Here is a 15,464-nt window from a genome sequence, read left to right as displayed (position 1 = left end):
GACCCTCGGCAAGCGAGAGACGTTTGCGAGGACTCCCTTCCTCATCGCCACCGGCTTTGGGAGTGCCCTTAGCCTTAACGGCCGGACTCTCAGAGCGCACAGAGGTCCTGGGACTGTGATCACCGTGATCACTAGCGGACGACTGCACGCTGTCTTCTTTGTGCTCACTGGGCACTGGGCTGTGCCCTCCCACAGAGCCCGCAGGAGCATCATGAGTGCTCTCGAACTCGGCATCGTCCTCACTGCCCGAGTTGAACTCATGTTCTACGAACCGAGGGTTCGGACGATTGTCTGAAGACGAGGGCGACGGACTGCGGCGCCTGCTTGCGCGCTTGTCCGCAGCCGCGTCACCCGAGGATCCGATCGCCTCGGAGGCCACCTGAGTAGCCTCCTTGAGTGCAGAGCCTTTGCCGTGAGGCTTAGTGCTCTTGGCCTGCGCCTTACCGGCTGCAGCCTTGGAGCGTGTCTTAGCACCGCTCTTAGCAGTGCCACGAGGCATGTTAACGGTCGAAGTGGAGACCTTGACGAAGAGCGCACAGGTTGCTGCTCGAGGCTCTAACTGTAAAGTGAGCCTCCGCCGCGCTCGCGCGGCCGAGTCGATGGTTTTCGACTTTGAGAATGAGAGTTTGTGACGAACATCTCTTCATTCTGATTGGTCGGTAAACCGAACCTAAGTGGGGGAGGATGTAACGGGGTACGTAGCACTAAGTGTACCCTGGTTACATGAAGTGTGACACTTCACACTTCAGGAGTATGACATGTCATACTCCGGGATATTTGGTACAAGGTACCAAGGTCATTCAAAACCAACCATTGGTTAAATGACATTGCATTTCTATAGGTAACTGATAGTTTGTATTAACCACAAACTTAACCTACCTATAAATATACTCAGTTTACAATCTACCTTATTTAGGTCACTTCGCTCTAGTTAATTAAAGAGGGGACCTGTGAACTGCCGTTCACTGAGAGTTTGTATACTCTCGGAAGATAACTTCCTCTAGCGCAAGGTGCTGTGTGACCCCGTCACATGTTTGCTGCTGATATTTATTGAGAGTGAGGATCAGTAAGATAATCTATTGGAAAGAAATACCTTAATTATTAATCAGCAGTCAACGGTTGCAATTGTTTGTGTCGTAAGTTTCCTTGTTTGTGTTGGAAACTCAGTGTCTGCAATATTGGTTCGTGTCGCGTATACTCCCCCATACTTTTGGCTGGAGCGGTCTGAGGTATCAACTTTTGCGTCCTCCCTCAAAACACCCATGCTTATAGCTGTAGCGATGTCAGAAAGATCTACCACGAAGGGAGAACTCCCATAATTCGGAGGCGGCTTTCGAGGCATGGTACGCTTAGGGCAAAAGCGGTTTTGCTGAAGGCAGCAGAAATGTAGCTATGATTAGAGTTAGGTACGGATCGAACTTTATCATTCTCTACTGATTGCCGTCTTTTCTGCGCCGCGTTGGGGACAGATCAGTAGTTTTCTACTGACCGATGGTATTTCCTCTCCTTGCCACGAACTTTTCTGATGCGCCCAGAGCCGCCTGGTGAGAGCCAGGTTTAGATCATTACGAGGAACACAGATGTTTTAAACAAGAGCAACATCAAACTCACAGCTCTTTCTTCTAAAGAGGCTCAGAGCTCACCATTTTCCACTTGATTTAATCAACAAGCACAAGAGTAAACAGCTCCTTCTTCTTTTTTGTGGGACCTTAAGAAAATACTCGAAGCGTAGAGGTCACCCCGCTGCTCCCAAAATCAATAAATAGACAGAATGAATTCTGTAAAATTGATTCGTACCATACCGTAATCAGTAAGTACTGCAAACAAACACATTTTTATTATGCTATGCTATTGCATTTTAAAAATACCTTTATGCCCATTGTCGGATTCATTTCTTAATAAACCACACCGTGCGAATTACTTAGCACCCAGCTCCAAGATGAACCTTGGTCTCCTCTTCGTCAGTGTCCTTCTCTCATTCGTATCAGCCAGGACTACAATCAACCATGACCAAGTGCAGCCGTTCGAGCAGATAAAACCAGCCACAGACTCGGAGAAGTCTGCCATCAAGTACAAGCCGCAACTGCATATCTCGGACGGATGTCATCCGTACCCTGCTGTCCAGAGCAACGGCTCAATCAGTGGAGGTTTGAAATGGTCCGGTAAGGCCAACGGTGACTGCAAAGAGCCTGGCTTGGGGTCCCAGGTCTACTCGCGCTCCGCCTGGTTCAAGGGCAAGTGGGCCATCATGTACGCTTGGTACTTCCCGAAGGGGCCACAGTTTGTGCTTAGGTTTGACACGGGTCACCGTCACTTCTGGTCGTATGCAATTTTGTGGACGGACGATCCCAATCATGACAACTCGACTATTCTCGGAGTGTCGATGTCCGGTAGTAGGGGGTACGTGAAGGAATCTTCCCCGAAGGCAAAGTATATTGTAAAGGGTACAACAGTCAAGCTCGACTCCTATGCGAGTTTCTGGATGGGTGTCCAGGCTCTCCAATTAACGAAAAAACTCGGTGAAACTCAAGACCTCATCACGTGGGAACAGCTAACAGATGAAGCGTGTGATGCTCTAACCGAGTTCGACTTCGAGTCAGATCCGTCACGAGCAATGGTTGTGATGCCACTGGGCGATGACAACTTCACGCCGATTCTCAAGGACTCTTATCCGTTTTAGTTTTGACTAAAATAAAGAGCTTGCATTCAGTCCAGGATTCGAAACGAAATACTACTAAAAAAAAACTCTGAGGAATGTATTCATGTCGCCATGTTTTCTTTTGAAAAGGATGGTATAAAACTACTCGACCACTTCCAACAGTCAACTGAAGCAGTGCACCCGGTATACTACACCATTCAAGGCTAATTATTATTGTACTTGTACAGAGTGAAGGCCAAAATATTTAGATTCCGGCTGTCAGAACCGGTATTTTAATTTAGATCTGATCGGATTTGTCAAATATCCTGAGTTTGTGACGTCACTAAAGTGCGAAAGCATGATAATTGCGAGAGCCTTAATGTAAAAAGTAAAAAATACTACGTAGTACTGTACATCTTAGAGCAACAAGAAGCGCAGCGTATCAGAGCCGTGGTATGATATACATGTCGAATATTTTGACTTAAAACCGCATCGTAAAATCATACTAGTAAGAATTGAAAGAGCTACGGCACTTTTCGAGGGTGTTCGTTTATATTCTGCCTGGAGCTGAGAATTTGCAACGGGGAAAAGTACATACTACTATTAGTATTATACATGTAATAGTAGTGAGCCTGTATTTGTAGAAAATACTGTTGTACCACTAGAAGTTCTTTGATTATACTTATTTAGTACTCGTGCAACAAAATGAGGAAGGCAAGTCGTATAGATGTAACTGCTGAGTTAGCTCACCCAAAAGTAAATCAATGGACTCGATTACCGACCCACCTGAGAATATTTAATGTTGGTATTGCGACTTCAGCGTTGCTCCGACAAAATACCTCAAAGCTTCTTCAGAAGCCCCCATGAATAAGCGTAGCTCTGAATTTGAATAACCCACTCTATCTGCTCAAATGAAATTTTTAAAAGGGCTTATTTCCTCTGAAAGTATTAAAAATGTGCCCCGTCTAAACCCTACGCTTATTCTGGGGGACTTCTGCACCAATGCATTAATCGCTAATACGATCAATCCACCCGAGGAGACCACCACGCGTAGGCTTTGGAGTTGGTGTGGGTGTGGGTGTCGCCGTACTATTTAGTGCAGGGGTTGGCGTCAGCGTCTCTTTGTGTTTCTTTTTCTTCTTCTTTCTTTTCCTCCTCTTAAAAAGACCACGCTCGTCGTTGTCAAACGACGAGTTTTCGTCTTCGTCTTCGTACTCATTATCCTCGTCCTTCCATAGCATATCATCGTCATCGTGGAGGGTATCAAACACGTACCCAGTCGGAGCCTTGGTGGCTTCGTAAGTCTTAGACTCGCTGATCAGGAACCGGTCTGTCTTGCCTTCCACGTAAGGTTGGTTGCGGGCGTCAGCAGGCGCTCGAAGAGATGAGGATTTGGCCGAATATGGGACGATCTGAAGACCGTCGATACTCGAGAGATAGGCGATAGCAGCTACCAGAGCGATGTACTGGACGCGCATCGTAGCCGCAGTCCTTCAAAGCCGACGGATTTCGTTTCTGCTCTCCAGTGATGATTCCAAACTGAGGCAACTCCGAGCTGCGCAATCTGAGCGCGATTTTTTGTTCTTGAGAGCCGTTGCGACCAAATGTTTAGGGTGTTGCTACGGTAATATTACATGCAGTAAATACACACGCTCAGCTTGCCAGCATGACACGCTGGCACGATATGGGATTTGAAAAATCACAAACATGAGTTACTGTACTTAAGTATGCCGTAAGCTTTTTCCGACTAAAGGCCATTCACTTGAAACTTACATGTCCAAGTGAATGGACAGTAAATCCTTAAGAAAACAGTACCGGTACGATGGCGTACAAGTAAGTACATGCACCTACTTGAATTTCGAATAACTTACAGACGGGTACCAGTACTGCATCTGAAACCGTTTCACTCAGAATGTAGGCCAAGAGTGAATCATTTTTGGCCAGTCCACGAATGTACTTCGAAGTATATTTTTTTTTTTACATTATCGGTAGCTGCAAACGTAAACTTCCCCAGACTTGAACAGACAGCTGGGATTCCCACCTGGGAATTTTGCTTTTGATTTGAAAGTAGTGTACCGGTATTATACCCCATGTACGACGTAATACACAATGTACTATTACAGAAATCCCCCTTCATATACTGTACCCTTTTATATCGGATACAATGGGTTGGGGATACATTTGACAAATCACGAGATTGCTGTAAATTTCCTATGCAAATTAATCAGACTACTGGAAAACGCTGTTTAGTAACTATTGGTTCGTAATCAGTGGACTGGTGATTAGACTCTGATCTGGTCGGCAGATTCCGGGTGTGGAATTTTCATAATCCAGTACTATTGTAGCGATCTGGATTCTGTAAATCGGCGAGTTTTTAATAATTCAGAATTTGGATTATAAATACAGTACAGCCCCGCGCCACGTAAAAATCCAGTACTGGTACACTGTGTAAGTACGCCCATGTGACAGCAAATATTGCAGCATTTAATGAACGAAGTATTTTACCTGTTGTGTCATTTTGGGAATGACGTGTCCAACAGCACATTGTATGTCAAATGCCCATTCTCCTCCACAACTAATTGTCGACGCACGTATCGATGAGACTAATGCTGCAGAAGACACGGCGCAACGTTCTGTTCAAGCTGGTAGCAGCATCTGTCTCAGACAAGTTTGGCAAAGCGCGCTTCGTTTTGGATTTATCGAGATACCGCTGCACAACAAAGGCAAAAAGCACGCCAAGAACTTCAATCGAAAGGCAGACGGATCCTTCTACAACCTCAAGATTAATAAAAACCTACCTGCGCGCCCTCCCAGTAGCGAAGAGGCTTGGACAAAAACGGCAAGAAGCGAAGAGCTCTACGATGTAAAACGCCTCTACGCCAAGCGCTGGGTTCCTAATTAAGAGTTTTATCTGGTGCAATGGGCTGGTTTTCGCGAATTAATGGGAGCCCGTCAAAAACTTCCGTGGAAGCTCAAAGTCGACTTTGAGTTAGAGACCATCGACTTCGTGCGGCCATACCAACCAACAAGAGGAAGACGGCGCAAAAGACTACTGTACCTACACGACGCAGCGAACGCGTAGCGAATCAGGAGTAACGACTAGCTTGAGCTCGTAAAAAAACACACGAACGTAAAATGTACTGGAAACAGTACATTTAAAAGTCACCTCCTTTTCAAAAAAACAGTACATTGTACACTAGTACTGGATTATGGAAATTCCTTGATTCCAGGTTCAATCTAAACTACTGTATGTCTATGGCACAGACTCTGTGCAGAGGAATTATCTTATCTGAGTGGATGTCCACTCATATTTTTCCCATCAGTAATTCTGTTACAATACAATATCCTTCCCATTTTTTCCGTTATCATTCGCCATGGAGCTTCGCAACTGCCGCACCTCCAAGCCGGAGAAGAAGACGGCACCGCGCAAGAAGGTCGGAAGATCGAAAGAGGGCCCACCCGCACATGCCCTCATTGCCACCGGAAGCTAAAGACAGCGCAAGGTCTCAAGAAACATTTGTCAGGTGTGCTCCAGCTTCTGTCGCTGCCTGAGCTGCAGCGAGACAAGAATCACAAGTTGTGATTCTCGTGACAGCGGCAAAGAGCTATTACGCTAGCAAGAAGCTCGGCATTCTTCTCGAAGCGTAGCCGAAGAAGTTTCCTACCGCGCGCTACCGTGCTGAGAAGTAAGGCCAAGGCCATGAAAGCATCACGCAGAAGTGTGTTGACGTGTAAGTCTGCGGCTCTTATAGTTGAACACAGGAGCAGGTTTCAGACCATTGTATTATACGTGGCGAGAATCAGAAGAACAGGGTTAGCAACCGCCAAGGTGAAAATTAATCAATATTTTATTTTGCTGTTTGGTGAGAGCGTGTTGTCTTGGAGTGAATGCGATTCATGACAGAGTGTAGTGCCATGCATTTTAAAACGGATCAAATTAAGATCGCTAATCTAGTGTTTATTTCTTAGCAAAAAAAATTTTTAAAATATGTTCTCAGTTTGCTCGGCTCACTCCACCACAAATGGATCGGAGCCATACAATGGCGGCTTCTTAGCCTTAGACTTGCCCATGGGCGGTGTGGCGGTCGATGGGGATGTAGCTCGTGTCTTGAACAAGGGGCACAAAAGGAGTCTGTCAAATAAACACGATTGGTTGTGCGACAGGTGCCTAGAACATAATAATAGCTATCCGTCCCAAATATAACACTTGCAATTATTTTCCTAGATAAGAATCCTTTCTTAGCTCCCTGCAAAATCTGAGTGGACCCCACCTCTGATAAGATAATTCCAGCTGTACACATACAACGCTTTAATAGCAAGAAAGGGACAATGATGCATTGAAGTCTCCAATGAAGACTCTATAAATAGTCGCATTTTTCAAATATATTTTGTAATATTTACAAAAAATATTAACACAAGATCCCGCTTAGCAAATCACCGCGGGCGCCATCATGGCGCGGCCATTTACATTATATTTTTACTGTTGAAAAGCTCTTGATCTGAATGTTCCAGTCAAAAATGGCGCGTCAAATGTGACTGCTTAGATATGAAATAAGACAGGAAACGTACCAGGACGTAAGTCATGAAGGCTTGAGTTGGATAACCAATATAGCTTAGCTAAAGTAAGAAAGCCTTCATGATCTGAAATCTTGTGTAATGTATGGGGTGTGCGTGATAACTAACCGACCGGAACTTTGGCAGCTCATATCATCGCCAATTTCCATCGCATTCACATTCTCTCTGCACGAAATGCTCAGTTATTTCGACTAATTGCATTGGCATCACCGTTTTGTCCGCAATGTCGGGCCAAAGCTTTGCGGCGGCTATTATACTTCATTTATTATGGTATTCCAGGATGCGAACGTACCCTACATTTAACCGAATATCATTTTGCCTTTTCCTTATTTCGGCTACAGACAACGACGGTGAAATCTGCCCGGTGTCTGAACACTATCCTTCATACAAAATAAAAATATTACGCGCGACAAGAATACCCGCCCAGCTATTTGATTGGTTGAAAGTGGCAGTTTCAGCTCAAAGTCTGAGCACAAAGTACAAAAACGATTCCAAATGTACAGAAACGATGCAGGAATCAACACATCATGAGTTGATTGTACAGAAACGCCCAAATACGACATACGGATTGGCTAAAACTGGTTTCTTCGGTGGGAAACCCATGTTTGGACTTGGGCGTGTTTGAGAGGTATGGCGGATTTCACCGTAATCCGGCAAGAAAAGTTGGTTTTCCGAGTCGTACTGAACAAAAAAATTAAGGGCAAGCAGATATTTTATACCAGCAATTAGTTTAATGAGTGATGATTTGGAATATTGTACCATTGTACCGTTTTAATTCAAGCATGTGAGATGGCTGGTCGGAATTCGCTTTCATCGAAATACCCCGATTGCCGATGTCTTCGTCGACATTCAAACATTTCATTTGGAAACAAAGCTCTTCCTCATCAGTATCTAAAAAAATGACCTTTTCATTAGATATGAAGTGGCGCGGTATCGGGCTCATGTATGCTAATGACGTTCAGCTAAGCGCGCTTTCTACTGTCTTAGGTGCATCTGAGAGAAGCCTCACTAAGAGGTATCAAGACACGTAATGTAGATAAAAAGAGCCCAAGTCAAAAGACCTCAGAATGTGTGTTTGTTAGTTCAGGAGTATGTCAAAGATCATGTATGCTTTTACTTTAAAGAGCTGAGTGCTGAACTAGCTCAACAGTTTGACATGCACCGCAACGTGTCAGATGCCACAATATACCGTGCGTTACAGTTTGACTAGGGCCTCAATTGTAAGGTTCTAACCAAGAGTGTTGTGAAGAGTCTACCTCGAGAGCGCCAGGAATATGTCCAGCGTCTTGCCTCTTACTACAGTGGACCGGATCAGCTAGGTTTTGTAGATGAGACTTCCAAGGACGGCAGGTATGAACAATGGCAAGTCTATTAGGTTCAATTTCCAATAATTTTGGTTTTTATAGGTCTATGTTGCGAAAACATGGATGTTCGGGCTCGAAACACACCAGCTATAGCTAATGTCCCATTTGCTCGGGGGAACCGCGTATCAGTTCTTGCAGTAATGGATACGACAGTTTTTTTCGTGGGGGACAGCTGATGATACTTTCACAAGGACCAGCTTTCACGGTGTTTTCAAGTCCAAGAATATACATTTCCTGAGCCCATGGCCGCTACCTCGTTCGATCGTTGAATTAACCAATGCTAAGATACATATGTATCAAGAGCTGCAGGCGCTGATTCACGTAACGAGAGCTCTGTTTTGTGTTTTTACCACCATATTCGCCGGACCTGAGCCTAATTGAAGCTGGGTTTTCCTTACTTAAGCGCTGGAGCCAACAGCACGCACATATTTATTTCGAGAAGACCCAAAAGAAGTTTGAAAGTTGCTATGACTACTGCACGGAGAAGAGTAAATTCGTTGCTACCAACTTATACGGTCATTGTGGACATCATCCTAATCGAATACAGCTTCCGTCGATTTGAGCAAGTGTATCCGTTTCCTATTCTTCTGCGTCCAAACCGCCATCTTCGTGATCAGCATCAGTAATATCCATGCTTGGATCAGGCACATCAAGGTGTTGGGGTACACGATGGGGTGGATGCAAACGGTAGGAGGGACGTTCTAGAGCATCACGCAAATCGCCTACGTTAAACAGCATGGGCATCGTAACACCATGTATTTGTACTCTCACTAGCCGATACGCTTCATCACATCTCGCATGCTGGACCGCTCGTTCTTGCTCCATTGTATTCTGTTGGCGATTGATAAATTGCAGCTGGCGAAAAGTAGTGTTGTGCGGAACCTCCTCAATACTGCCGTCGGGCAGCCGTGCTTGGCTAACAACCGCATGTCGCTGTGTGGAAGCTCCGCCTTCGATTCCGGTCTCACTCATGAACGCCGCAGCTCTAGGTAGCTTCTCCTGAATGCGCGTGTCTGTTGCCCGTCGTAGTGACGTCAGACGCTGTGCTCTCGGGTGTGGTACGTACACGAGCAATAAGAGCACGAAAGCTGCATGTCCGTGCTTCCGCAGGCGCGCCTTGTGCCAAATTGTAACGAGTGGTACTTCCATGTCGCTCGACGTGAATGGCACCAGCACGTAATATTCTGTGGCGCGTGGTTTGTGCGTTTCACGTACACCTTGACAGGCTCGTTCCACGTGAAACCTAACGTCGTATCGAACACACGCTTGATATGCCCCAATCGAGCGCCATAGCCGTCTGAGACTAAGAACACGAAATCGTTCCCTGGAACTTTGTCTCTGGACGGGATTGAATAGTTTCCCCAAATTCACGCATAAACGACAGTTGAGCTGAGGTGGAAGTCCAGTTGAAATTTCCAATTAATCTACAGACCATTTGAAAAGGGTTTTATTTTGGTAGCAGCAGTACAAGTGACACGATCATTGCAACTACAGCTGGGCTCACCTCTTTTTCAATTCAGTAGACACGCTTCTCGCCAATTAGGATCTATCATACGTACTGTAGTCTTACATGCACCTGCGTGACAGTGGCATGAAGTGTTAGATCATACGGTATCAACATGTATGGCAAGCGGTAAGAATTTTCTGCAGCATGACGCCTTGTAAACATGCACTTACCCGCACAATAGCACCATTAATATGGCCAAGGCCTCCGCAGACGCTTGCTTGTCTTCCTGACAGACGTGATGCGTTAAAGCCACCTACAAATAAAAACAGCTCAGCATTAGCCGTCATAGCGCATAAATATAATGCAGCGACAAACAAACCGACATCATGCCGCCTCGCTGTCACTCACACACTCTCTAATCCAGGGTCCCATGGTACCTCTGTACGCTCCTCTGTGCGCTCCGCCCGCTGTCCGAGTGTGTACGCCGCCTGCTACGTACACCACGTTAGTTATCTTGTCAATCAAGCCTCTCCAGGAGAGAGGGGGGGGGTTGCCTACTGCTCCTATCGGTAAATGAAGCGACTGGACGCCAGGAGGAAAGTTGAGCTGTGATGTCCCCACATAGTTAATTTTGCGTTTTGGCTTACTTCAATTTACAGATCTCTTGTTTAGGCTCCAAAGCCCAAATAATAAGTCCGATTGGGAGGACAAAATAACGGATGCGCCCTATTAGAGTCCGGGCTATATTTAATAGTGCCACTCGAAAGTGACAGAGAGGACTTAAAACGGGTGAGGACTTTATTGGTCTGACTCCTTCTAAGCGTTTATTTATATGTACAGTAGGTCCTTGAAACTCTTATAGATTCCAATATCTCCAGCTTACAAGTAACCACCCAAGCACAGCACACATCGAACACTAATCGAAGAGCACTTAGCTTCCACAGCCTTCGATATGTGGGCTCTCATGCTGTCCCAAACCAAGCATTTACGCTCACCGTGTATCACAAACGGAATAGCCACATCAATACACTTCTTGAGCAGCTTGCTATCAACCCAAGCTCGTGGTTGGTGTGTCACGAAAAGTGGCCCTTACTTTGATTTTAAAAGACGATGAATATTTTCCTTTCCACACCAAAAGTGTGGGCAACTTTCGGCCTGTTGCCGGAAAATTGTTCCTCTCTGTATAATGAATGGTCAGTAAGTTTGTAATAACAGGTGTGGTAGTTTGTAAAAGGACTCTATTCGGGAGAGGCTTGTATTTAATAGTGCAGGCATGTAGCACCCCACAGGACACTATTCGGAAGGGGGCTTTTATTCGGGCGCATCCAATAGCAGAAAGGCACAATACGTGTAATTTTTGTAAAGATTGAAAATAGGTGAAAAACGTTTTCTTGCTTCAAATTTCCGCTTTAAATAAGTTGTCAAGCATCTTGTCTCGTTGAAAAGTGCGAGGGCACGAGGCTTAACCAAAACTCTTGATAATGAAATACAAGCAGCAATAAACATCTTCAAATACCCATCCGCCAGATATAACCTACCGATACCAATTCTGGGATTCGGCTACCGATACCCGGATTCACAGAGGCAAACCCTCGGTTAAATCCGGTATTGTTGACCGTCGCAGACGATCTACAATAGTTTAAATGAAGATGTGGGCACACGTGCCAAGCCAAATACCACATTATTAGTTTTATATCTCGTTTTAATACTTCGTGCATAATACCCGTCCTTTTGTTACAGAAGCAAGCTTTAGGTTATCCATACCTTAACACCATTTTACGTATAAATTAAAAAAAAATCTACAATCAAATTAATACAATTTTTAATATGCATGATTAAATCATTACATCACCCTTGGTGTTTGCTATTGTGTTCAGAACCGTTAACTTGTCGACTCGCAAATATCCCGTCGAAACATTATGACTAGACGTTTAGGTCATTCTGCGATTATTAATTTTTTGATTTGAGTCTTTCTCGTTTAATTGGAGAAATTGAAGCTTATGTATGGAGGTGAAAAGCGCTTTTTCTGAGTGGGTAGCCGTTTCGACAAGATGCAGGGGTGGTTGTCACAAATGCTAACCCTGCTCGAAAAGTCATGGCTCCTGCTCTTAGACTGTACCCACCCCAGCAGTCCTCAGCCAAAAGCTCTCGCTCATTTGCGCTTTATCCACCTCCAAGAACCGGTTCCTTCACATTCAAGCCTCGTCTCTTGACAGCTCGACCCACCCACTTCCTCATGTCCCGGTTGCTCGTATGTACCCCTGAGCCGCCCCGCACAAGTCCAACGCAGGACCGCGCTACGGTGTGGTGACATCGCGCTGAGAAGCACGGAGCCACACTCGAATTCTACCGAACTCTGATGGAGAAGTTACAGCTACAGCCTCAGTAGCAGCCGAAACGGTCTCGAGTCGTCAGGTTTCCCGAGACGAGCTCACCACGGGACTACCTGGGCTGTTGTTGTGGCATCCTGTTGCTGCTATTGTCGAAAGAATCATTCATCACGATTAAGGCACAGCATATCACGATGGCGTTTACGAGTTCAAACTACTGAGGGTGTACTCGAGGTGCTATAGAGATAGTCGCACCGAAATTTGTATTCATCTATCGCAGGCAGTCTTACTCCCAGTAATCAAAACCTCTACTGCCCTTGCCAAAATACATAATACTACATTGGTTCGATCGCCGGGTAAAAGACAGGAGAGCCACGAAGGCAATAGCAAAATTGCTATCTGGCCTCGTGGCTCGCTCGCCAATGCCTCGTTCAAGCGACTACATGCCCTGAAGGCGTCCCCGGAAGTCTATAAGAGCCTTGGTGTTGGGCATGTGCTGGATTTCGATATCTACAAAGACGCCAATCGAGAAATTCCGGCCAGCTTTCATCGCGGGAAGACGTATTTCGAACCACCGGAGCTGAACATGAGTCAACAGCAGCCTAGACATTTTTTGGCCAGTACAGTCCAATCCTGGGCCCAAAGCACTGGAACGTAAAACGCCAGTAAGAAATCATAACTCAGCACAAACGACGCAGAATACGCTCATTCGGAGAATCCCTAAAGACGAAAGTTGTGGAACATATTTGGTCGTTACCAGAGCTACCGCTGCAAAATTCAATCGACACTATAGTCCACTGGCTGTGTCAATTAAAGCTGATGTGGATCCTACTGCGGAAGCTAGGACGATTCCCGATCTGTTGTTCAATCAAAGGGGCTCAACGAAGGCTAGATCTAATTACGATTCATTACCCGTACTGGTGTATCTTCTCGTAGATGGGATTGTTAGACGCATCATTTCGCTGCGTACGCCTAATTATCTGCAACGGTCAGGCTGATGAAAGGTGATGTGAACTCAGCGTTCCGAAATTTCCCTGTACACGAAGATGGCAGAGCATTTTTCGCCGGGTCACTTCCAGATGAAGACGTTGTTGTGATCGACCTGTCACCTCCGTTCGGATGGACAGGTTCTCCAGCACACTATAATATCTTCGGTCAAGCTATATCACTTCTGGTGCAGTGGGAAGCCTTCCCATCATGAATTATTTCAATTCTGACACCACTCCTTTTTTAACTTTAGTTGTGTCGATGATCACACTGTGGGGGTGAAGAAGACGTGGAACATCGCTTGGCGATGGGCGAGAGTGCATTACGACTAGCGATGGGAGCAATTCTGAGTCCCAGATCTATTAAAAACGAAAAGATCACGACTTGGACAGCGCGCCTCGTGGCACTAGACCTGGAATGATGACAGTATCGATGCCCGACCCAAAATCTGGGAAGCGCTAGGTCGCGCTTCCCAGATTTTGGTCGCTGCCTCGTCCAGGCTATCCAGCCATCCCAACAGCAGCTATCTCAACTGCTGGGTGGTCTGCGCTATGTCTGTTTGTTTGTAGATCAGACCGCTCGAAACCCTTCTTCCATCGATTGGCTTCACTGTGGCGCCAATAATCACGCGTTCGACCAGCTACTTCCACTTAGGATTCGGTTAAAACGTTTGTAATTTGACCACACTCCCCTGTATAGTAAGGCTCAACGTGCACCCCTCGAGGTTTTTTGCAAGCTTCCAGAACCAGACATCCTCATCTTCATGGATGCCAGTAGCATGGGTTGATGTGTCTTTCATCCAGCCCGTCGGGAACTACTTCGGGTACAGTTTGATGACACGGAAAATGATATTATGCAGGGAATGGTTTAGTGTGTTATTGGCCGTCATATGTTGGGGACAACTGTGAAACTCGCACAACCGTGGATTGCTTTCCCATGTAAGATTCTGGATTGACAACATCGCAGCTGTGGCTTCGTGTAACAGGCTTTAAATGCCAGCCCTTTTTCTCAGCAAATCGGACGATCGCCATGGCTCCCAGAACGCGACCCTAACGATCGATTTATCTAACTGGTATTACTTGGCATTGCTGCATGGCCGTCGTCAAGCCAGAGTACTGGATCCATTCCCTTCATTAGCGCCCAGATCAGCCATGTTAAATTGTTTCATCGTGCATTATCCGGATTCGAGCTTCCAGTCATTCAACAGCGATTACAGGATGCGAAGCGCTAGTCAGATCCCACAGCCACGAGCACCCGTCTCATCAATCATACTTGCCTGAATTGCCACGCACATCGACTACCAAAATCCTCAGCACCGCCTCTTTCTTGGGGCTGTGTTGCTGGGTTACTTCTATTTTCTAAAGCGCTCCGAGTGCATCGCAGTGAAGGGAGGCAGGCATCGTTACGCTCTTGAAGTATGCGATATGGAGGTCTTCAGGCTGCCCGACAGCAACTATTCGAGGTGAGACTTCTGCTATGGTAAGACGCTATGGTAACAAAACTGACCAAGAAAGTCGCGGTACATCTCTTCATGTCACAAGCAAGTGTGTCAAAAACCTGCTTCCGCAATACTGTTGGGGCTCGATACAGTGATTATTTTACGCTTTACCGCGATATGCCGCCTCGGCAGGACACGCGTGCTGAAGACTGATGAATTATCCAAAATCCTAAAGGCGGCTTCTTCTGCAACAGGCTTTGATCCTCGGCACTACTCTTGTTATTCGTTTCGCAGCAGCGGAGCTTTAGCTCTAATGGCAGGAGGAGCTGACGCAACGACAATTAAGATCCATGACCGATGGAAATCCAACCTTTTTAGCGATACACACACTACTCGTACGATTTAGGAGCGCACCTCGCAGCGGTTATGAGCGCTACTGGTAATCGATTATTTCGCCAACACCGTGACTCGCACCGTAGGTGTGCTCGCGCTACACAGTGACGCGCCGACGCGCGGTCCTGATGTAGCTCGCAAATGCAATTAGTTTGATTCCCACTTAATCGCTACTCATCTACATCTCGCAGAATGGAAGTAAAACTCAGCTTGGGCATAAGATGGTGTACGGTTTATGATTTACGACCACATTTTGACACACAAAACATGGATATTTAGTGAGTATTATAAA

General features: G+C 45.9%; 3 protein-coding genes across 3 annotated transcripts; 1 reads left to right on the top strand and 2 right to left on the bottom strand.

The window, feature by feature from the left end:
* Positions 1-1,840: 1,840 nt before the first annotated feature.
* On the top strand, positions 1,841-2,680 carry PITG_04267 (NPP1-like protein; the record flags this gene model as incomplete). The annotated part of the gene is made up of 1 exon (XM_002905875.1): positions 1,841-2,680. The coding sequence occupies one exon, from the start codon at positions 1,841-1,843 to the stop codon at positions 2,678-2,680; it is 840 nt and encodes a 279-aa protein (XP_002905921.1).
* Positions 2,681-3,645: 965 nt separating this feature from the next.
* Positions 3,646-4,116, bottom strand: PITG_04266 (secreted RxLR effector peptide protein, putative; the record flags this gene model as incomplete). Its single annotated transcript, XM_002905874.2, has 1 exon — positions 3,646-4,116. One exon carries the CDS (start codon positions 4,114-4,116, stop codon positions 3,646-3,648), a length of 471 nt encoding a protein of 156 aa, XP_002905920.1.
* Positions 4,117-8,664: 4,548 nt separating this feature from the next.
* On the bottom strand, positions 8,665-12,180 carry PITG_04265 (uncharacterized protein; the record flags this gene model as incomplete). Its single annotated transcript, XM_002905873.1, has 9 exons — positions 8,665-8,670; positions 9,177-9,278; positions 9,349-9,590; positions 9,644-9,915; positions 10,255-10,337; positions 10,462-10,515; positions 11,157-11,203; positions 11,563-11,584; positions 12,148-12,180. The coding sequence occupies 9 exons, from the start codon at positions 12,178-12,180 to the stop codon at positions 8,665-8,667; spliced, it is 861 nt and encodes a 286-aa protein (XP_002905919.1).
* Positions 12,181-15,464: the final 3,284 nt, after the last annotated feature.

The sequence above is a fragment of the Phytophthora infestans genome, genomic scaffold (genome assembly GCF_000142945.1).
Source record: "Phytophthora infestans T30-4 supercont1.5 genomic scaffold, whole genome shotgun sequence".
Taxonomy (NCBI): Eukaryota; Oomycota; class Peronosporomycetes; order Peronosporales; family Peronosporaceae; genus Phytophthora; species Phytophthora infestans.
This window is presented reverse-complemented; position numbering and strand designations above follow the sequence as displayed.